Source organism: Tenrec ecaudatus, chromosome 5 (assembly GCF_050624435.1).
Source record: "Tenrec ecaudatus isolate mTenEca1 chromosome 5, mTenEca1.hap1, whole genome shotgun sequence".
In the NCBI taxonomy this organism is placed as follows: Eukaryota; Metazoa; Chordata; class Mammalia; order Afrosoricida; family Tenrecidae; genus Tenrec; species Tenrec ecaudatus.
In genome coordinates this window covers 181,003,001-181,024,262 of record NC_134534.1, presented here as the reverse complement: position 1 = coordinate 181,024,262, position 21,262 = coordinate 181,003,001, and the positions used below count along the sequence as shown (strand labels likewise).

The window sequence follows — 21,262 nt, the reverse complement described above, 5'->3', positions numbered from 1 at the left end:
ACTACAAGAAAGTAATATGTTTTGCATATTAAAAGTAATGTTCATTTTAGCCATGGTATAATCATATATCAGCATCCTTAAAACCTCAAGGATCTTGTGATTTGCATTTAATATGTCAATAAACTCTGTTTAATATTCACTTCATTGCTTAATTATAAGTACTCTAACGTCCTAGAAAACAAAAACATATTATGGCCTATATAAACTCTGTATTTACATGACAATTTAATAATTTATATAACATTCTTAAGAGTCTTTGAAAATAATAAATAAGACTTCAGAATTCGATAAAACCCCACTAGAATGCTTTGGCAATGTTAGTGGTACATTTTGGTTTTTAAAACAACACCCACCCAATAATATAAAATTTTTATTCCAGTAAAACTATAATGTTACATCAATAGCAAAAGATTCCATATTTAGATTTTCCTGTGTTTTCTCCAAAATATGGAAAATCATTTTCTTAACTAATCTCAGATTCTGTGTCAAAAGACTTTAGAAAGATTTACGATGAAACGTGTCGTAGAGCATGGTTGAGTAGGTGCACATCCAACTGCCGGAGCAGCCTAGCGACGGTCATCGGGCGCTCAGGTTCAGAATCATTATCGTTGCTCCTTTCACCAAGAATACTTAATGCAGAAAAATCTTCTCCTTTGGTTGTATTATAATCCAAACCCAGAATTTTTACTACGGGGTCTCTGTTAGCTGGAAAAACCAATAAATTTGATAGAAATTATTCTCATGGATTCCTTTAAAATAAGCAAAGACTGCCAAATCCTTCAAACCCTACTCAATTGTGTTACCATCAATGCAAATAGGATTGATCTCCACTTCTGAAATTCAGCTAAAAACACTAACACTATTAGGACAGTTAGTGAGATGTCTTGTATCATCTATCTATGTCCAAAGACCTACACCTTTATTTCAGTTCATGGGAAAAATTCATGATCTTTTCTGTCTTGTTTTGCTCTGAACTTTTTGAAGCCCCCTTGTGTGCGCATGCTTAGCTTTCATAAAAGCTTTCTTCCTAAAATGGTATGCTTTCCCACACCTCCCGTGGCAGGCTTCCCACCTGTTCAAACTGCTTTGATTCCCAGTGCCTTTTGATGTTGGTTAGAAAACAAGTCCAACTAATAGTTACATACACAGCAAGCGTATGGTGAGAAGTTCAAATAGCAACTGAGAATCAAAGCTGACCTGCGTGTGAACGTTGACTGTACAGGTGCTACGAACCCAAGCTGGGAAAGGTCGACACACAGTCGGGCTGAAAAGGGAGAGAGTCTGGGGAGAATTCGGCTCAGAAAGGAGCAATTCAAGGAAGTTGAAGACGTAGGTTGACAAGGGGACAGGGAGAGGGGAAACACCTGTGGGGTGAACGCGAAAGTTGACCTCCATGTAAATGAAGTGGGAGTTGTAATGGCATCAGCACTCCAGTGAAAGGAGTTAAGCCACCAGAAAACGGCAGGAAAGGCTTGGGACGGAGTGGGACACGGCATGTGGAGAAGGACAGGGCAAAGGGAAGCCACTCACTGAGCATCGATCTCGGCATCTCAGCTTGTGGCTCTCAGGTCATAAAGACTCATGAAAAGAGACAGGAGGAGAATTCCAAGAAGAGGAATGAACCTGATCACCAGGTTTATTTCACCAGGTTCTATGACATGGAATGTGAATTGACAACGAGGGGGCCCACCGAGAAGCCTCTCAGAAAGAGCAAGTCACAACGAAGAGCAGCTATTTGGCTCGGTTAGAGATACAGCAGTCTGTGTAGGAAGTCTTTCTATGCAGCTGAATTTAATGAACAACTGTGCATCTGTGAATATAACACATTAACTAGGGAAAAGTCACAATATTTTATTAAACAGTACACATATTTTAGCATCTAGATTATTAAAAAAAAATTTGCAAGACACTGTAACACACAATTCCCCAAGATTTTTTCTAAAAGCTCCAATCACAAACTGGAGTATAAATTTCACCTTCAAGACATGCTCTTGTTTCCCTCAGCTTTGTGTCTTTGGCAATATGCAGCAGGCGTGACAGCTGCCCAAAGCTCCGGATCCTAATGTGAGGCCCCGAGAGAACGAGCAAAGGCTCTCCATTCTTGTCAACTTCTTCTGATGTGACTGTTTTCTCACTAGAAAGTGGAGCAGAGGGGGCAGAATGTCACCTGAGGGTCAGGAGAAGTTAAATCAAAGACAGTTCAACAAAACATCCCTATAGCCTACGATAAAACACAGAAAATAATACATACTTCTGGTGAGATGGTCAATTATTTTCCACTTTCATCCATACCCAGATTCTTAAGCCTCCAATCGTCTCACTACACAGTGAACGTGCTCTCAAAACTCACTGCCATCAAGTCGATTCAGACTCACAGCGACCCAGGAAGAGACCAGACGGCTTGGTGAGTTTCTCAAGACAGTAAGTCATTTAGGGAGCCAGAGGCTCATCTTTCTCAGAGCGACTGGTGGTTTTGAACTGCTGACCCTGTAGTCAGCAGCCCAACATGTAACCCACCAGGGCTCTGTGAAGAGTATAGGATATAGAAAACCAAAAATAAATAAAATGCTAAGTAATTTATTGGATGCCTATAAAAAGCCAAACAGTCACAGATATTGTTTTTCTAATAATGTATCGGTTTCTTGCTCTTTTTTTTTTTGGATAGGTTTTACAGAACCATTCAAGCTTCAGGGATTTCGATGGTTATTTTGTTTAAAATTTTTTTTTCACCACAATAATTTGTGGTGAAGAATTCTCCAGGAAATTTTAGGTTTATGACCAAAATAAAAAGCCGTGGGAGAAAAATTTAAAAGGCAAGCTACACCCCTGGGTGGATGATTTTCCTGCTCTGAACCCGTCAGCTGGCTTGCCTCGGAATAATGAACAGTTTACTGACGGAGCCTTTCCTGGTCAGACATCGACTCTCCTAGACATGCGTTTCTGCCCGGTTTGATGATTTTTCTAGGTTGGCATTTTACAAAAGTATTTTTGATGTTTACTGGGGGTGACATTTCTAAAGATGTCTGGCCCCTTGCAATGTTAATTAACCTGCTAAGCCTTCCAAATTTCCTTGATAAAAATGTCTACGTCTTAAGATCTGACCTCGCATGTTTCAAATTGCCACAGAGGTAATTACATGTGACATCTTGCTTTCTTATCCAGAAAAGCGCATCTGAGAAGACCTCGATTCCCCTACCCCCATCCCACTTGTCATACTATGACAGCTTGTGTGTGGACGTGATGCTGTGGCTGTGCCACCAGCATCTCAAACACCAGTCTGGCCGCCCCGGGTGGGCAGGTTCAGCACAGCTTCCAGACAAAGAGAGACCAGGAAGAAAAGCCTGGGGATAGGTAGACCAGCCACTGGGGAGCCGGTGCAGAAGCAGGCAGTGTTTCCTTCGGTTGTGCATCAGGCCACCATGAGTCGGAGCCGTCTCAATGGCAACGAACACCAACCGCAAGACAACGTCACTGCGATCCAGACCAGAAGGTACGAGCTGCAGGAGGCGGCAAAACGGACATGCACCGATGGTTGCATTCCAAGCTCCGGCTCCTTTGGATGCGACCTCACGCAACAAGAGGCTTAGTATTTGAATTCAACTAAGTGTCTTGAGACTGGCCCGTACCCTGGATTATCTCGATGGGGTTCCTGTCACCCTAAGGGCCCTGAGGTCCTCATGAGGCAGGCAGATCAGAGACACAAAGAGACGAGACAACAGAAACCAGAGGGATGAGGTGGCCTCAAGAAATTGGGAATGGTAAGAAGTGGATGTTCCCCTGGAGGAGAAATGCAAGCATGTGGACACTTCATCTTAGGGCGTCTGACCTTTGCAACTGGAAAATACTAAAGGGGTGTGTTGTTTGAAGCCCCTACGTGGGTGGTCACTTGTCACAGCTGCCATGGGAAATAACGCAGTGGCTTCTCCCGCCTTGCCCACTGCACCAGCCTCCGTACCTGGCAGCGCACAGAGGAGGCATTCGGTGGGGACGTGGCATAGATAAAGGAAGAAAACAGCCCTAGGCCCGGCAGTGACATCACTGTCACTCAAACAAGCTTCTGGAAGGCTGCCAATCGGATTGAGGCAGCTTCTTAAAGGTATGTCCTAGGGTGGAGCCTTGATAGCAAGGCTGAGTTCTGGTGGGACGGACGCGGGGCCAAACTCACGGAGCTACTTTGCTCCAGAGACGACCCTGCTGGGGGTGGCTGGAGGGCTGGGGGCACCGGTGACATTGCTCATTCGACTGAGGCCTGCAGCTAAACAGGGCCCACAAAGTCAACGCCAACCAAGGCAGGCATGTGGAAGGCAAGGGCTCCGCTTCCCCGCACACGGTTTGTACAACACCTGAAGAGCATGGTCTTGGGAAGAAAAACACCGGGTCCGGCCCGGAAGACCAAGCAGGTGTTGCCAATGCGACCTGCTGAGCTGATCCAGCGACATGCAGACTGACATTTGAGGAGGAAGGAGGCTGAAAATACTCCACTTATCCTTTAGAGCAGAGAGCAAGAAAAGGGCTTACTCTTTTTACTTTGAACCCTCCATGTCGAGTCCCATACCCCGAGCCCACTCACTCCTAAGTAGTTCCCCAGGAACTAGTTTCAATTCTCAGGGACACACACACACACATGCACACACGTGTGCACACACACACAAATGACGCTCACTAACAGAACCCATAGCCTCTGGTACTACTTCTGTGTCCTAGAAATGGTGCCAAAATAAAGTACTAACAACAGAATAATGATGTATAGTCCCCATAGACCAAGAACTAAATTTAAGGCTCCTTCAAACCTCATCTTTGTATGCCAGCAAGCTGATTCCTGCTCACAGCAGCCCCACAGGACAGCGTGGGACTGCACCCTATTCTATCTAGCCTGTAATCATTAAGGGAATAGATCACTAAGTCTTTCTATCCATGGATGTTCGAACCCTCGACCCCTTGGGTCAGTAGCCAAGCACTGCACCACTGCACCACCAGGGCTCCGGAGCAGAAACTTAGGGACACATTAGCTTTTCGTTATGCTGTTTGGACAACTGAGGCCCAGCGAGATTCGAAGTGTGCACTGCTGGGGGAGAGAGGAACTGCTCTCGTGTCCTGCTTTCTGCCCCCCAGAGCAGTGCTGTAAGGGTGTCCGTTTGCCTCAACTCTGCATGTCCTGGAGATGAGGTGGATGGGCTATGTAACTAAGATGTGGCAATTTTATAGACAGCACATGTGATCCTACAAAGCAAAGCAGAGCTGTGCCAGAGAAGGGGAAGAAAGCAGCAGCACGAGCATGTCCAGAAAGTAGTTCTGAATGCTTATGTGATTGGGCAATGCCCCACCCTAGGATCCGCCGCAGGGGGTGGCAAACCTTGACTCTTGAGTCATACACGGCTCGCTTGGTACATACATGCGACTCTGAGGTTCACTTGAAAAACTTTAAAGGATGTTTGGAACAAGGTGATTTCCTTTGTTTGTAAACACATATTGATGGCGCTGGAATGATTTTAAAAATCTTGTGGGGACAGGATTGGCTCTTCCATCTCAAAGGTTGTCCTAGAGACTCAGAGCACCTCCCCAGCTCAGAGACGCTCCCGTCGACGGAGTTCCCACTGGGTGCTGCCCTCTGACCTTAATGTAGAGTGGCGTGGGCTTTGTTCCGAAGTGTCCAGGAGGATTAGCAATCTCCTCCTGTTCAATAAGACTGGAGCCCAGGGGGCCTACGAGTTAAACATCGGACTGCTAGTCATAAGGCCGGCAGTTCAAACTCACCACAGTCTGAAGCAGATGGCCCTGAATGAAAAATACATCAAGAAAGAATCGCTTCGCATTGTTTTTACTTTTTGACTAACAAAAATGTCTACAATTTTGTGGTAAGACACTCACATGTATATGCAGCCAGTTCTCGGATTACAAACAACCTCGGTCTCGAGTCTGCATTTAAGTCAAATTTGCACATAAGTCTGAACAGTTAGGTATGGTTAGAATCCACTATCAGCTAATCAATCATATGGTCCTTTTACTATGTACTGTATAGAATAGTTTTGTATGCACAAAACATTAAACACATCCGGATACACTAAAGCCTCTTTAACATAATGACACAGCAATGATAATAATAAAACATTTCCATTAACATCTGTCAATTGCAGGATCCTTGTGCTTTGAGAATGCCTTCAGTGAAGACTGGGCTTCTTCCTCAAATACCAGAGGTCTTTGATCATGTGCAATCTACTGCAGTGACTCAACACTGACCAATTATTTTTTCTTTTTCACCTTTTCAGAAGTTTATTGACATATCGCTCACATCTCATACAATTCAAGAGTTCAGTCACACCAGTAAGAGCTGTGCAATCATCCCCACAATTCACTTTAGAACAGATGATTGGCTTTTGTGCTCATATTGTTACTAGTTCTCCATTTTCCCCAACCTCCCCTGCCATGCCTCCAAGGAACCACTAACCCGGCCGCTGTCTCTGTGGGTTCACCTATGCTGCGTTTCACATCCAGGACAACATGAAAAAACTAACAAAATTAAACAGCAAAATCTGCAACCGAAAAGAAAGCAAAAAATATTAAGGACTGGAACCAGTTTAAAGGGATCATAAGGGAGATCAAATGAGAGAGTGCTAAACTTTAGCCTGACCGCATCTGCAACAACCCACTTTCCAGTGCACTCGGCTTCCTAGCTAGACTATTCACACCCTAGTCAATAGGCAGATGGAATTCACCAAGGGCTTAAGCCATATATAGTTCCCCCCCCTTTTTTTTAACCAGAAAAGCTTTAAAATGACTCAAAAGGCAGATCAAATGATACGGTATTAGATTTTGACCTAACTACGCCTGCCATAATTGATTTCACAATGTTTTCTGTCTGATAGGGCTGTTCACATCCCTCAACTATAACCCGAGGGGATTTGCCAGAGGCTTCATCCATCTGGAGACTCTGCACATGGATGTGGGGCTCCCTCTGTCATCCTTACCCTTCTGCAAACCAGGTGTTCACAACTTAAGCTCTGCAGCCATGTCCTCCATTAGATTTGGATGATATCGTTTACATTCTTTGGGTCACAGCGGCTGGTGTGCTTCTTCCATGCGGACTTAGATGGCACCTCACTTAGATGATTGCTTGTCTGAAAACAAGCCGTTAAGACCCCAGATACTGCTCCTTCTGAAAGCAGGGCACCATCTAGTGTCTGCACCACACTTTGCTCTAGCACTCATATCTTCAAAGATCTCTTTGTGAGGTGAGCAGCAAGCAGAGCCAGGTCATCAAAACTAATCATGCTTAGATTGGGGCTAGAATTAAATGCAAATCCAAAATCCATTCATGCATCTATGGTTTGCATATGAATGACCAATACTTTTTGCTACAGTAATTCTGTGTACTCCTCCCAACTTCTTTTCATATGTTTGTTCTCCGTCAATATTTTGTCCACAGTATTTTTTTAGTGTTGTAACTTGAGGTTTGAATTTCTCTTCACTTCTTCCAGCTTGAGCTTAACAAGAAATGCTATTCCTTCATTTTCTAACTCCAAGTCTTTGCATATGTAATTATAATACCCTACATTGTCTACCAAAGCCCACCCTTTAAAATCTTATGATATATCTTATATCATTATTTCTTCCACTTCCTTTAGCTATTATTCTTCATTCAAGGGCAAGTTCAACTTCTCTTCAGACTCACACTTTGGTCTTTCCCCAGACCCTCTCTAATAACCTTTTGGTTCTTCATTTATGAGATGTTCTTAATGTCATCTCATCTTCTTTACATTGAGTCAAAATCCTTGTAAAAGCTGTTTTCCTTGATCTTTATCAGCAAGTTTTTCAAGCTCTCCTCACTTTCAGCAAGCATCATCTTGTGTCCTCAGCTCAGGTTGTTAATAAGCTCTCCTCCAATCCTCATGCCGCATGCTTGTTCATGCAATCCAGCTTCTCTGATGATTTTCTCAGCATACAGATTGAGTAAGGATGGTGAGAAGATGCAATTCCGACACACACCTTTTCTGATTTTAAACCACGGAGTCTTCCCTTGTTGTGTTTGCACAACTGCCTCTTAATCCATGTATAAGTTACACAGGAGCACAATGAAGTGTTCTGGAATTTCCATTCTTCCCAAGGTTATCAAGTTTGTTTTAATCTGCACAGCCAAATGCCTTGACATAGTCAATAAAACATAAGTAAACAATCTTTCTGATATTCTCTGCTTTGAGCCAAGATCCATCTGACATCAGCAACGATATCCCTTGTTCCATGTCCTCTTCTGAAAATGGCCTGAATCACTCTCTGGCAGCTCCCTGTCAATGTACTGCTGATTGTTGGATAATCTGTAGCAAAAGTTTGTTTGCATGGACTATCAGTGACATTGCTCTATATTTGACCATTCTGTTGGGTCATCCATCTTTGGAATGGGCACAAATATGGATCTCTTCCAGTCAGTTGACCAAGTAGCTGCCTTCCAAATTTCCTGGCATAGACAAGTGAGTACTCTCAGTGCTTCATCAACTTGTCGAACCATTTCAGTTAGTATTCTAACAATTTCTGGAGCCTTGTTTTTGGCTAATGCATTCAGTGCAGTTTGAACTTCTTCCCTCAGCACCACTGGCTCTTGCTCATATGCTTCCTCTTGAGATGGTGGACTGTCGAGTGGTTATTTTGGGTGCAGTGACTGTGTATTCACATCTATCTTCTCTTCACGCTCCCTGCATAATTCAATATTTTGCCTATAGAATCTTTCAAGACTGTAACCCGAGGGCTTTCAGTTTCAGATAGAATGAGCATGTTCTTCCATTTTGGTTCTCTAATTCTAGGTCTTTGTTCATTTCATTATTATATTTGGCTCTGATTTCTGGAGCTACCCTGTGAAATTTTCTATTCAGATTTTTGACTTGAACAAAGGATAGGCCTATAAAAATTCCAAGGAGGTAAACTCCTTAAAACAACCAACCAAAACAAACAAACAAACAAACCCAACCAGCCATGTGAGATTAGAAGGGCATAATTTTCACTGTATAACTCCTCTGGATGTGTTTGAACCATTGAATTGTGTGATATGTGAATTATATGCCAGTAAAACTATTGAGGGGGAAATGGGGTATCGTTTTCCAGGGGTGAAGCTCAGCAGGCAGGAAGGGATATGGTAGAAAGACAAACAGAAAAGAGAGACAGGAAGCCAGTAGGAAAAATGCTGCTATATTTTGAGGATTGTAATCAATAACACAAGACAAAATATTTATGAATTGTTAAAGTAGAAAGCCCTTTTTCTCTGTAAACTTTCATGCAATTTACAATGAAATGGTTTTTTTTTAATATGAAAAGATGTTTGCACAGTTGGTCTTACAAACATCTATAATGTGATTTCCAACATCTCTTTACTCACCAAGGCTGTAGACTACAAGTACTGATGTTTCTTATTTTTATTATCTCCATTCAAGTCTCAGTAATTCTCAATGTATTTTAATTGCATGTTTGACCAATTTCAGACTACAGAAGTCGACAAAGAGCCCTTCAATTTCTTCATCTTTGGCATCAATGGTTTTTGAATAAATTTAAATCATAATCATATCAATTGGTCTTCCTTGAATGCATATGGATATTATCCTATTACTGAAAGCATTGTACTTCAGGATAGATTTTGAACTGTTCTTTTTGGAGACAAATATGACACAATTCTTGGTCGGTTTCTCAGTTTGGGAAGAGAAGACCATAAGATGCGATGCTGGAGATGATCACTCATCTCGGCCGAGAAATTCAGAACTAACTTATAGAATTAATTTACAAATAACTAGTAGAGATCTATATCCAGGCCCATTAAAAATATGAAACATTCTCATTAATATTGCACACAGGTAAAATTTTGCTGAAGGTAATTTTTTTAAAACTTCAGTAATATATCAACAAGGAACTACCAGAAATTAAAGTCAGATTCAGCAGAGGATGTGGAACGAAGGAGGGCGATCACTGCTGATGTCAGATGGATCTTGGCTGAGAGCAGAGAACACCGGAAAGGCGCTTACCTGTGCCATATTGACCACATAAAGGCATTCAATTGGGTGGATCTTAAGATTATGGACAGCACCTTAAAGAACAGAAATTCCCAAACTCTTCATTGCGCTCATGTGGAATGAATGATCCAAAGGGGCGTTGTTCAAATAAAACAAGAGAATATTGCCGCTTTCCATCTGGAAAGGTAGATATCAGGGTATATCCTTTCACCATACTTATCTTGAGCAGACAATGAGAGAAAATGGAATAGAGAAAGAAGAATGAAGCATCAGGATTGAATTAAGACTCATTAACAACCTGCAATGTGCAGAGGACACACCGTGCATGCTGAAAGGGAAGAAGATTTGAATCACTTATTTATGGAGATCCAAGACTATAGCCTTCAGTATGGATTATGCCTCAGTGTAAAGAAAACAAAATCATCACATCTGGTTCAATGAGCCACATCAAAACTGACGAAGAAAATAGGAAATCAAAGGCTTCATTCTTTTTGTACCAACAGTCAACACCCATGAAAACAGCAATCCAGAAATAAAATAACAAGCTACGTCTCGGAAGTCTGCAAAAGACCTCTTTAAAGTGTTAGAAAGCCAAGATGTCCCATTGAAGAACAAGGTGCCCCTGACCCAAGCCAGGGAATTTTCACTGACGCGATCTGCACGTGAAAGCCAGTAAGTGAACGAGGAGGAGCAGCGTTTGGATGGCGATGTGGGTGGGGAACGTTGACTCTTCAGTGCATTGACGGCCAGAACAAGGAGCAGATCTGGCCTGGAGGAAGTACTGCAAAAATGCTCCCTAGAAGCAAAGACGGGCACACTTTGTCTCACGTCCTTTGGACACCTTCTCGGGGAAGAGAAGTCCCCGGAGAAGGACACCCTGCTTAGGAAAGTAGAGGGCCAGCGCACAACCCTCGGGGAAAGGGCCTGGAGCAGTGGCTGCGACAACGGACTCCCGCATTGCAGTAATTATCATGGTGCGGGACTGGGCAGCGTTTTGTTCTTTGGGACGTGAGGTCATTTGGAGTTCACATAGACTCCAAGGGACCTAACAACACAATTTGATGAGTGCCGAAAAGTAGCACCCATTTGCTATTATGAATCACTGTGTCACCTTAGCATTTTGTTATCATAGACCTTGGTTCATAATGACTGGGTGTGCACATAAGCCTGACATTCATGACCCAGGGACTGCCTGTGTATATGCCAGGTCTAGAATGAGGAAAATGCAGCCAAATGTGGATGGAGGTTTTTGCTTTTATTTTATATCATGTTTGAAACAATTTACAAGTCTTCATTGGGGACAGATCTAAATGTTAAGGAGTCTCACCCTTTATTGAACAAAACTTCCCACTCCCACCCCCCATGATACTCTCAGGAATGAATAACTTTAAACACCAGAAAGGATTTTTATCTATATCAGAGGTCACAAAACCAATGCCTGCTGCAGTGTGCCAGGTGATGGAGATGAGTGCAAAGGCAGGTGTAAAGCAACGCAGAATGTTAAGAGTGTGGTGACCAGGACAACACAACCCTTAACAAGAGAAATTCAAATGGAATAGAACTATGTGCTCATATCTATATGCTAAGAATTAAGGTTGCTGATGGATATTGGGCCTCAACACAAGTATTCCCTTAACACAATAACATTATGTTCTAACAACCCGGCATTCTGTGATTCTCACTTTCCCTGACTGCTGAAGACAAAATGGTATACATAAGCAAATGTGGTAAAGAAAGCTGATGGTGCCCAGCTATCAAAAAAGATAGCGTCTGGAGTCTTAAAGGATTGAAGGTAAACAAGCGGCCATCTAGCTCAGAAGCAACAAAGCCCACATGGAAGAAGCACACCAGCCTATGTGATCATGAGGTATCCATGGGATCAGGTATTAGGCATCTAAGACCCAGAACAAAAAAACCATACCCAAAGTGAATGGGGGGGGGCGCATGGAGTGGAGATCCAATACCCATCTGTAGACAATTGGACATCCCCTCACAGAGGGGTCACAGGGAAGAGATGAGCCAGTCAGGGGGCAGTATAGCACGGATGAAACACAAGTTTCCTCTAGTTCTTTGGTGCTTCCTTCACCCCACTATCGTGACCTCAGTTCTACCTTACAAATTGGATTAGACCAGAGCATGCACACTGCTACAGATAAGAGCTTGCAACACAGGGAATCCAGGATAGATAAACCATTCAGGGCCAACAAGGAGAGTAGAGAAACCAGGAGGATTAGGGGATGGTCTGGGGAGAAAGAAGGAATCAATCACAACAATCAACCTAGAACCCCCTCCCAGGGGCACGAATAATTGAACTGTGGGTGAGGGGTGACGGAGGTCAATGTAAGATATGGAGATAATAATCTATAAATTATCAAGGTTTCTTGAGGGAGGGAGGGAGGGGGAAGAAATGGGGAGATGATATCAGGGGCCCAAGTGGGAAGAGAATGCTTTGAAAATGATGATGGTGGCATGTGTGCAAATGTGCTTGACACACTGGATGAATGTATGAATTGCGATGAGATGTAAGAGCCCTCAATAAGAGTGTTTAAAAAAACAACAACCAGAAATTCAAATGGAAAAGGACAAACATTGTATTTACCAAACAAAACTTCCTCTGATTTTATCTGAAGGTCACCAATTTTCAATCCCTGGTGGAGATCATTTCTGAGATGCAGCGAGGTTAAGTGACTGACCCCACAGAAACCATTGAAAACGTGTACGAGGAACTATTACATTCTGGAAGGAGGAACTATTAGCTAGCGTACCTGATAACATAACCTGCTCCAAACGCTGAGGGCTCCAAACTTGTTTTCCATCCAAGTGGTTCTACAAACACAAACTTTGCCTCTCGGGGATGCTCATAGAGAAAGGTGTCCACAAACAGAATGATTTCTTCTAATATCCCGTCATTTAGTGGGGTGGCTTCCAGGGTCCTGGTTCCATGCCCAGAAGCAGTCCACTGGAGTGACCTGGTCAGTGTCACACCCATGGCATCCGTGAACGCTCAGCTCTGCACTCAGCACACACCCTACATCAGACAAGAAGGTTAGAAAGAGACCACAGCACCTAGCTTTTCATACCGACCATCTGCATTCTTGAGATTCTAAGCAAGTACTACCTAAACCCCATTCTCCTTAGGAACCTCGGCGGGGCAGTGGGGGGGGGGGTTGTTTTGTTCTGCTACCAAGCTGCTCCCATAAAGATGTGCAGTCTGGAGACATTGTATAAAGTGGCTAGGAGTTAGAATTCCCTTGATGCCAGTGGGTTTGGGTTTCCTTTGCTCTCTAGACGGTCCCGGGCTGGCAGGAACAGCTAAAGCTTTCCACTGCTCACCCAAAGGATAGTGTTTCAAAGCCAGGCAATGGAAAGGCCTGGTGCACTGCTACCAGAAAGACCCCCTGCAGCAAGTCTACTCCATTACCCAGGGGTCACCGTGGGTCAGAATCAACTCAACAGCTTGGTTTGCTTATTGTTCTTCAATTCAACCAAACAGGTAACTCTCCTGAGCCCCAGCCATCCCACCCGGACCCCCAAAGCAACAGTTGATTGACATCTGCCTCAGCCTGCAGGTGAGCGTCTGTGTTCCCGGTAACGCTATATACACCTGCAAGCATTTAACCACTTCATGGATACTCCAGCGTTGTGGGACCCGACCATTTACCAACTGATCATTCATCACACTTATTTTCCTTTTGATTTAATTTTACAGTGAGCGCACTCCACTGATGTACATTATGTGTGCATCAATGGGATTGTGAACTATGATTTCTATTTCAGACGAGTGAAGCGGGCATTACAAAATAATTATTGGGAGCCTGAGTACTGGAGGCAATTGGGGTGAGGGCTGCTAATCTTGGTAAGTGCCAGTGAACTGAACTTTGTACCATGAAGGCACAGATCTTTCATTGATTGTGTTTGTTTGAGTTGAGTACCCCGTGTTTTGCCTCAATGGTTGGTTGATGGAAACCAATTAAGCTTCTGATCATTCATGTGCATGTGTACGTGTGAGGCTGGAGAGGCAAGAAAAACTCCGTTTTCCTTAGGATGCCAGTGTACAAAGTCCTACCTTATGCACATCAGCTCCAGTGGGCAGGTGTGTGTGGTTCTTAATCCCAAGTGTAGCTCTTGTTTTTGGTGATCTTATAAAAACATGCTAGTTATTTCCTTCTCTCACCTTTTAAAGAAAAAAATGGGAGATTACATAGATTACATTACATACATAATACTGTGGCAGTCAATAAACATCTTAGGCAAATCTTAATAAAGGAGGTATACCATGTAAAACATGCAAGGTTATTCAAATTACCTTTCTGAATCTTGTGAACCAGGGCGTGTCCAAGAGCAACCGGCTGTATTCAAGAAGAATGGTTAGCAGACAGCTGAGAAAACCTGAATAGGGTTGTGCCACGCCAGAAGGAAAGAAAATATAATATAATTATATAGATATATGTATATATATATATTAATGTAGAACAGAATCCTATAGGAGACCGTATGTGGGGTTGTAGTGGGTTATCCTTTGGACCGCAAGGAGACGTGTATGAATGTGTGTATGTATATATGCGAATTCAGAGTGTAAGGCTACGCAGTACACTCCTAACCATGAGGTCAGAGGTTCAAACACACCAGTCTTCCCATGGGAAAAAGATGAGGCTTTTTGCTCCCATGAAGATGTAGTTCTGGAAGAAACCACCGGGGCAATTCTGTGCTGCCCTCTAGGATCGGGGTGAATCAGAATCTACTCATTGGCAGTGGTATGGTTTTGGTGTGAACAGAATTCCAGAGTAGAAGAAATTATGCATAAAAGGCTTTTCTCAAGGGGGAGGCCTAAGAGGAAGGAGAGCTTTCAGGTCTAGTCAAATGAGTTCTTTGTTGTTTTTGCTCTAATCTTCTTAATAGGATAATTGGGCCCCTTTCATTTAAATGGACCTTTCTGATGTCTTCGTAGTTTACCAAGAGAATCGCAGGTATATAGCATTTATTCCACTACTTGAAAATGACCCGTATAACTCAGGTAAAACTATAAACACTAGTACTTTCTGTCATGACTGCTGCTCCTCAGTTCCTACCCACTACCAATCGCTCAGATTCATCGCATCATTCAAACGCATACTTAGAATGCTTGCAGAAACAGAGTGCGTGACCACAGGTCAGCAGTTCAAACCCACCAGGCGCTTTGCGGGAGAAAGATGATATTGTCTATTCCCTTCACAACTTACAGTCTCAGGAACTCACAGATGCCGTCCGACCCTGTCCTATAGTGTCTGTAAGTTAGAAGTAACTTGTTGGCAGTGGGGTTTTTTCCTTCATAGTTTTGAATTTAAAATAAATTTTATAGAAAAAAGCGATGAACTATTAAAAAAATAAGTTCTATGTGGTTGCTTCCGTAAAGTGGGAATGAGTTTTCACTCTAATTTTTTTTCTGCCAATAGAATAGATGAGTTTTTTATTTTGGGGGGGAATTAGGGGTCATTTCAAGCTTCCAGTTGCAGTAATAACGAAATAAAACCCATTCTTGAATAATCTCCGTATATTCAAGGAGATGCAAAACTGTAAGGCTACAGAAAGAAGTCCCTGCCCTGAGCTATACACAGAGAGGCACGGGAGCCGCTCACACAGGGCATGTTGGCTGAGATCTAAAGAAAAACATTAAAAGTTCAGACAAAACGAACAAGGGCTCTCACTGAAATCAAGCTGGCACCCGAATGAAGGCACCAGTCAGACGCTTTGCAGAAGAGGGGCACTGGGGTTGGGAGGAGAGGTCTCCAGGGATCCAGGTACTGGCAGTGGGGGCCAGGGGTGGCGGGTGGCAGGGGAAGGGGGGGTTCAGCGCTCTACAAAGGTGGGCAAGAAAGACTCTCGCTTCTCCCTAGGCAAAGTTGCAAGGCTAGAGGTGACAGGAAAAGAGGGAGCCAGGCAGAAGAGTGGCTGGAGAGGAGGCTGGGAGGTCGGAGGAACTGAGGTTCCAGGCCTGGCAGAGAAGAGAGGGAGAGGACAGAGGGGGCTGGGGGGAGTAGAACCCAGACCTGACTGCCAGCGAGCGCAGGGACCCAGGAGGGCAGGGGAGAACTGCCCCTTGGTTTCACACCGTGGTGCCCGTAGCCCGGGCGCCTAACCCGCTGCGCCACCAGGGCTCCTCGGGAGGAAGTGGAGGAGGGTGGAATTTCGGATTAGAAGGGGAAGGTTGGGGAGGAAAGAAGCTGGGTCTGAGAGCGGACCCCCTTTTTAGAACAACTAAGGCTGCCAGGAGCCCAGTGCGTGGCTGGGGGGGGGGAAGCCCCCCGCCCCTCCCTCCCCCCCTTATCCCCCCCCAGGGTATCGCGCACTCACAGGAGGCTCGCCACCTGCCAGGGGCCTTGCGGACCCTAGTAGCAGACCCTCTCCTCTGTCCCCTTGGGTCCAGGGCTCCGCTCGCAGCCCGCCGCCTCTGAGCCAAGCCGTTGTTGCTAGGCTGTGCACCAACACTGCGCTGGGGCTGCAGGGATGGCTCGCTGGGCCACCTGCAGCCCGCACCCGCCCACCGCCTGGGCTGCCTGCCATCCGCTGACCGCCCACCTGGAAACCTGATCTCCAGGCTCCTTCGTCCAAATGCTCTCCAAGCAGTAGTGAACGTCGATCTTCATGAAGTTAATGCGCAGATCGCGATTTCAGGGACGATTCAAAATACCAGCAACTATAAAAGGCAGCCCCCAGGTAAGGCCCACTTCCTATCTTTAAGAATCTGTAGGGAAGTTAGAACAGATGCACTCGGTATTTAGTGGTGATGTGCTGGGCTACCGACCGCAAGATTGGCAGTTCGAAGCCACCAGCTGCTTCCCGGGAGACAGACCAAGCTTTCTAGTCCCTAAAGGGTTTCAGCCTCAGAAACGCGGGGGCAATTCTACCCTTTCCTATCGGGTTTCCATGAATCAGACCGACTCAACTGCAGGGAATTTTTTGGTGGGGAGGGGGACGCGGGGAGAGTGCAAATGAGGACAGGAGTAGAAACATGTAAGTCAACAATGGTAAATGCGACACCGCCGTGCATCACAGCGAGAGCGACCATCTGAGTTTCTCCCACCAAACGGCTGGTGGTTTGGGATCCCTTGACCTTGTGGCTAGCAGCTTCAAGGCGCAATGCTCTGTGCCTCCAGGAGATTGGGGGTTGGTAAATACCCACTTGGGAGCCTGTCTGACCCTCTCCTATTTTTAGGTGGTTTAATGGCCAAGCGTCTAAAGCTTAGTGAGCTGTCCTGTGTAAACGGTTATGGAGTGAACGCCGCTCCCTGTCATTTGGATGCCGATACAATTTTAGGGACAAAATGGTGGAAAACTCAATGGCACCTGGCCAACATCAAGTGACTTTATAGCTGCAATACATACGGATAAAGGTGGAAACCCATGGAGGTGTGTGTGTGAGGAGAGAAAAGGAAAATAGAAACGGATAGGAAGATGTTAAAGCAACAAAACCGTTGGAGCAGCCAGTTAAGGTGTAACGATCGGTCTCCGCTGACCCAGAGCAAAGAGGGGAGAGCAGGAGCAGCACAGCTGCGCTAGCCCAGGTTGATGAGAGAAGCAAATCCAGAGACACTCATATGTGTGTCTACATCAAAGAGTAACTGTGTATTAAGAAAACATCCCAGCCCTGTCAGATCAAGTCCAGAAGTCCGCTATTAGCCCATATGTCTGATGCCAGGCTATAATTTCCTTCATACACTCACACAACATATGCAATGACACCGAAGGCAGGGAGATCACGGGCCAGTGGGTGGAAAGTCTTGTGGATTCGGCGGTGGTGGAAGCATCCCAGCACTGGCGTGGCTCTCCCTGTGGCTCCTCCAACTCTAGGGCTCTGGCTCTAACATCATAGCTCCATGTGGCTTGTCAACAGGAATGTCCTGGAGGAAGTCAAAGTGAAAGAGGGTGTATCTGGCCTCCAGTGAGCCATTTATCTCCTTCACGCCTACAAATGAAGTCATCAAGCTCTGACTTGGTTGACAGGCTAGACTGTACCCCTTGGCAAGTTGACAGGAGATCATGTAACTGCCACGATACCTAATGGATCACATGGGCCTTAGCTTCTGCAACCCTGAGACCAGCAGAACCAGATAATGCCCAATTAGCACAGCTACCCACTCTGAAAGGGATCGTGGTAGGGTGTCTGCACCAGAGTGGGAGAAAATGTGGAACAAACTCAAGGGAAAAGGCGTATGGACCCTGGGGAGTCTAATGGAGCACTCAGAGTGATGCCCCTACACACCCTTGAGGCCGAGGACTGCTCTCCTCCCCATGGCTCCATTTTCCATCAAACAATGTTGTCCTTAGGTGCCTTCCAGGAGGCAGCGAGTCAGGGCTACCCTACGTACAACTACCTCTCGATCCTGCCCCTGCCCACAGTTGCGTGGGGTTCGAGCCTGTTGTTGCAGCCACTGGGCCAATCCATCTCATCAAGGGTCTTCCTCGTGAATGAAGTCCTTTTCCAGGGATTGGTCTCTCCTGATGAGACATTTAAAGTATGTGAGACAGTCTCAGCATCCTGGCTTCCATGGAATATTCTGGCTATGCAAGACAGACTTGTTTGTTCTTCAGGCAGTCCAAGTTACTTTCCACATCCTTCACCATAATTTTAAGGCATCCGTTATCCCCCAGGGTTCCTGATTCTCGCCCAGATTGCACAGGCAGATGACGTCACTGAGAATATCAAGGCTTGGGTCAGGCATCTCTAGTCTCGGTAAGACCGTAAAGAGACCATGTGCAGCAGATGTGCCCAATGCAGTAGTATGTCCTCAGATTTCATGACTGTGGCATTTATTGTGACTTGATTTCAGGAGCATAGATTGTGAATCCAAACAGTATTAAATGCTTGGTAACATATATTTTCTCTCTCATTGTGTTGTCTAGTATTTTAGTTGTGAGAATTGATGCTTCTTTCCATTGAGTTGTAATCCATACCAAAACTACAGCCAACAATATTGTTAGGCGCCAACTCATACTGACCTAGATATCATTAAAAGCATTAAGAACCCTACAGAGTGCAGTTCCACCCTGACGTGAGTGCATGGAAGGTGGCCTTGAGCGGATTGCAGGGGCCGGATGACGGCTGGTTTGGGTTGCCTGCTGAGGTTCTACAGCTGCCATCTCTCTTCCTTCGTCTGTGCCTAGGACTCCCCCTCCATAGCCCAAGTCCGGCCCATGGGAAGCATTTATGCATCATTGGCCAGCAAACTCCAAAAGTGCAGGTCAACCCAACACTACAGTTGGCCCCTCCACTTTGTTACCAAAGCAGCTACAACGCAGCCTGTCTTTCAGGAGGGACTCAGACTAGCTCACCGTTCCCTTCTCTGCCCTCAGTGGCAAAAGGCGAAGGACCATATGAAACCTTCTACCTGGTCTCCTGAAAGCCCCGCTACGCCTGCTCCGAGATAAGGTTGTGGGGACGGTAGCAGTGAGGAGAAAGGATATGGCTAGGGCCGTTCTCTCCAAAGAGCTTCTCCCAGGAAAGCCACCCATTTCCCTTCCATAACGGCAAGGTGGTCGAGTCAAGTAATTGCGTGTCCAGCATTAGCCTTTCAACGTTCATGTCTCCGTCGGCGGCTTCCTTCTGGTGTCAACTGTCTGCGGCATCTTGAATCCACTATTGCAGATCTCAAATTAGTGAAACAATTTTAGTCTCCCAGTTCTACTGTATATGAACCAACTGTGGATAAGTATACCCAAAAGCAATCATATAGATTGCCTTATGGTGTTAGTGGCTGGAGAAAGCTGTTAATTTTTAAATTATCTCATATATATATATATATATATATTTCCCATATGTTTGTAATGAACTTGTATTTCACTAAAGACTCCATTTTTACCTCAGTTTACTTTCCTCTTTTTTCAGCCACTCAAACCATTATTTAAATCCAAAGTATAAGGAATCAGGAGGATTGTGTATATAAGTATAGATTAGACATAGATATATCTTTATTTTTAATGGGTTACAATATGTCTTGTTCATGCAGTAAAAATTAGGACAGTATACAAAAATTAGACTTAGGACAGATGAATAAATTTTAATGACATACATTAAAATCAGGGCCTTTGATATAAATTAATCCAGGGTCTACTGGATTATTTCATAGATATCAAGCAAAATTACTTTGATTCTACATTATAGTTGGAGGATTGTCTTGATTATTTTAGCTTTAAGCAACTTCATGGAAAAAAATACTTGTAAGTATTTAATCCTTATTTTAATGGCAACATTAAAAGTGTTATCACCCAGTGTAGTAACTCCTAGTGTCAGGCCCCCCCACCTGCTCCCGTGCCAGACCCTCTAGAATCCTCAACAATTCTTATTATCAATTTCAATCATAGAAGAACATGTGGTAAATATAGTTATAGGTTGCTAAATTGCCTACATGATTATGTTTATTATATTATAGAAGGGTTACTAATAAAATTGCCTTAGAACATCTTTCTGCATTGAATTGATTAGTTACAGCATTACTAGTCCCTGAATGGAGCCTTTCTCAAATGTTTCTGTCTTTTCTTTGAATTACTACTTCATTATCAAAAGGGGTTGTGATATAGGTTCACAAATAACAGAGTAGCTAAAACACCAGAAAAGTTGACAAAAGCGGTGCCTCTACACACAGCAGCAGCAGAGCAGCAGGAGTGTGCGCTCGTAGCGAGTGCCGAGGAAGCCTGGGGCTCTCAGTGTCGTTGGAAGAGGGTGATGAGAACTGCTCTCACTGGCACACCTTCAACCAAAACCCTAAACTACCATCAAGTCCATTCCAACTGACAGCGACCGCTAAGACAGAGGACAACTGCCCCTTCAGGTTCCCGAGAATGTCCATCTTCACAGGAGAAGACAGCAATCCCACAGAGCGATCCCAACCTCTGACCCTGCCGTACGCAGCCCAATGGGTACCCGCCATGCCACCAGGACACATCAGGGGTCAGAAAGTAAAGGAGAAGGAGAGGTTGAGGGGACGCAGGGAGCTGGCAATGAGCAGTACAAACATGAAGAAAGTGTTCTAAAATCGATTGTGGGGATGATGCACAAGTCTTTTTAATGTACTCAAACCAGCGGACTGTACAGTCTGTAAATCACAGGTCAATAAAGCTGCTTTAAAAACTGCTCTAAAACTGCATGCAAAGCAGAAAAGCAATGCATTGAAAAGAAACTTCACTAGAAGTTCGCACCGAGTTTCAGCCTTCGAGATGTATTGATCAGATAGCTGGGTTTATGGGGATTCCTATTGTTGTTAGACTAACTATAAGGGTATTTTATAAAACATAATAAATTT

The 21,262-nt window shown here is 44.6% G+C and overlaps 1 protein-coding gene across 1 annotated transcript in view; it reads right to left on the bottom strand.

Annotated features, from left to right (window-relative positions):
• The window catches only part of ODAD2 (outer dynein arm docking complex subunit 2), a 212,250-nt gene extending 199,275 nt beyond the window's left edge, over positions 1–12,975 (bottom strand). Inside the window, exons 1-3 of the mRNA XM_075550914.1 lie at positions 12,752–12,975; positions 1,977–2,134; positions 510–705 (exon numbers count right to left, since the gene is read on the bottom strand). Coding sequence (XP_075407029.1) covers positions 510–705; positions 1,977–2,134; positions 12,752–12,975 — 578 coding nt within the window. The remainder of the gene's footprint in view (positions 1–509; positions 706–1,976; positions 2,135–12,751) is intronic.
• Between the last annotated feature and the right edge of the window lie 8,287 nt (positions 12,976–21,262).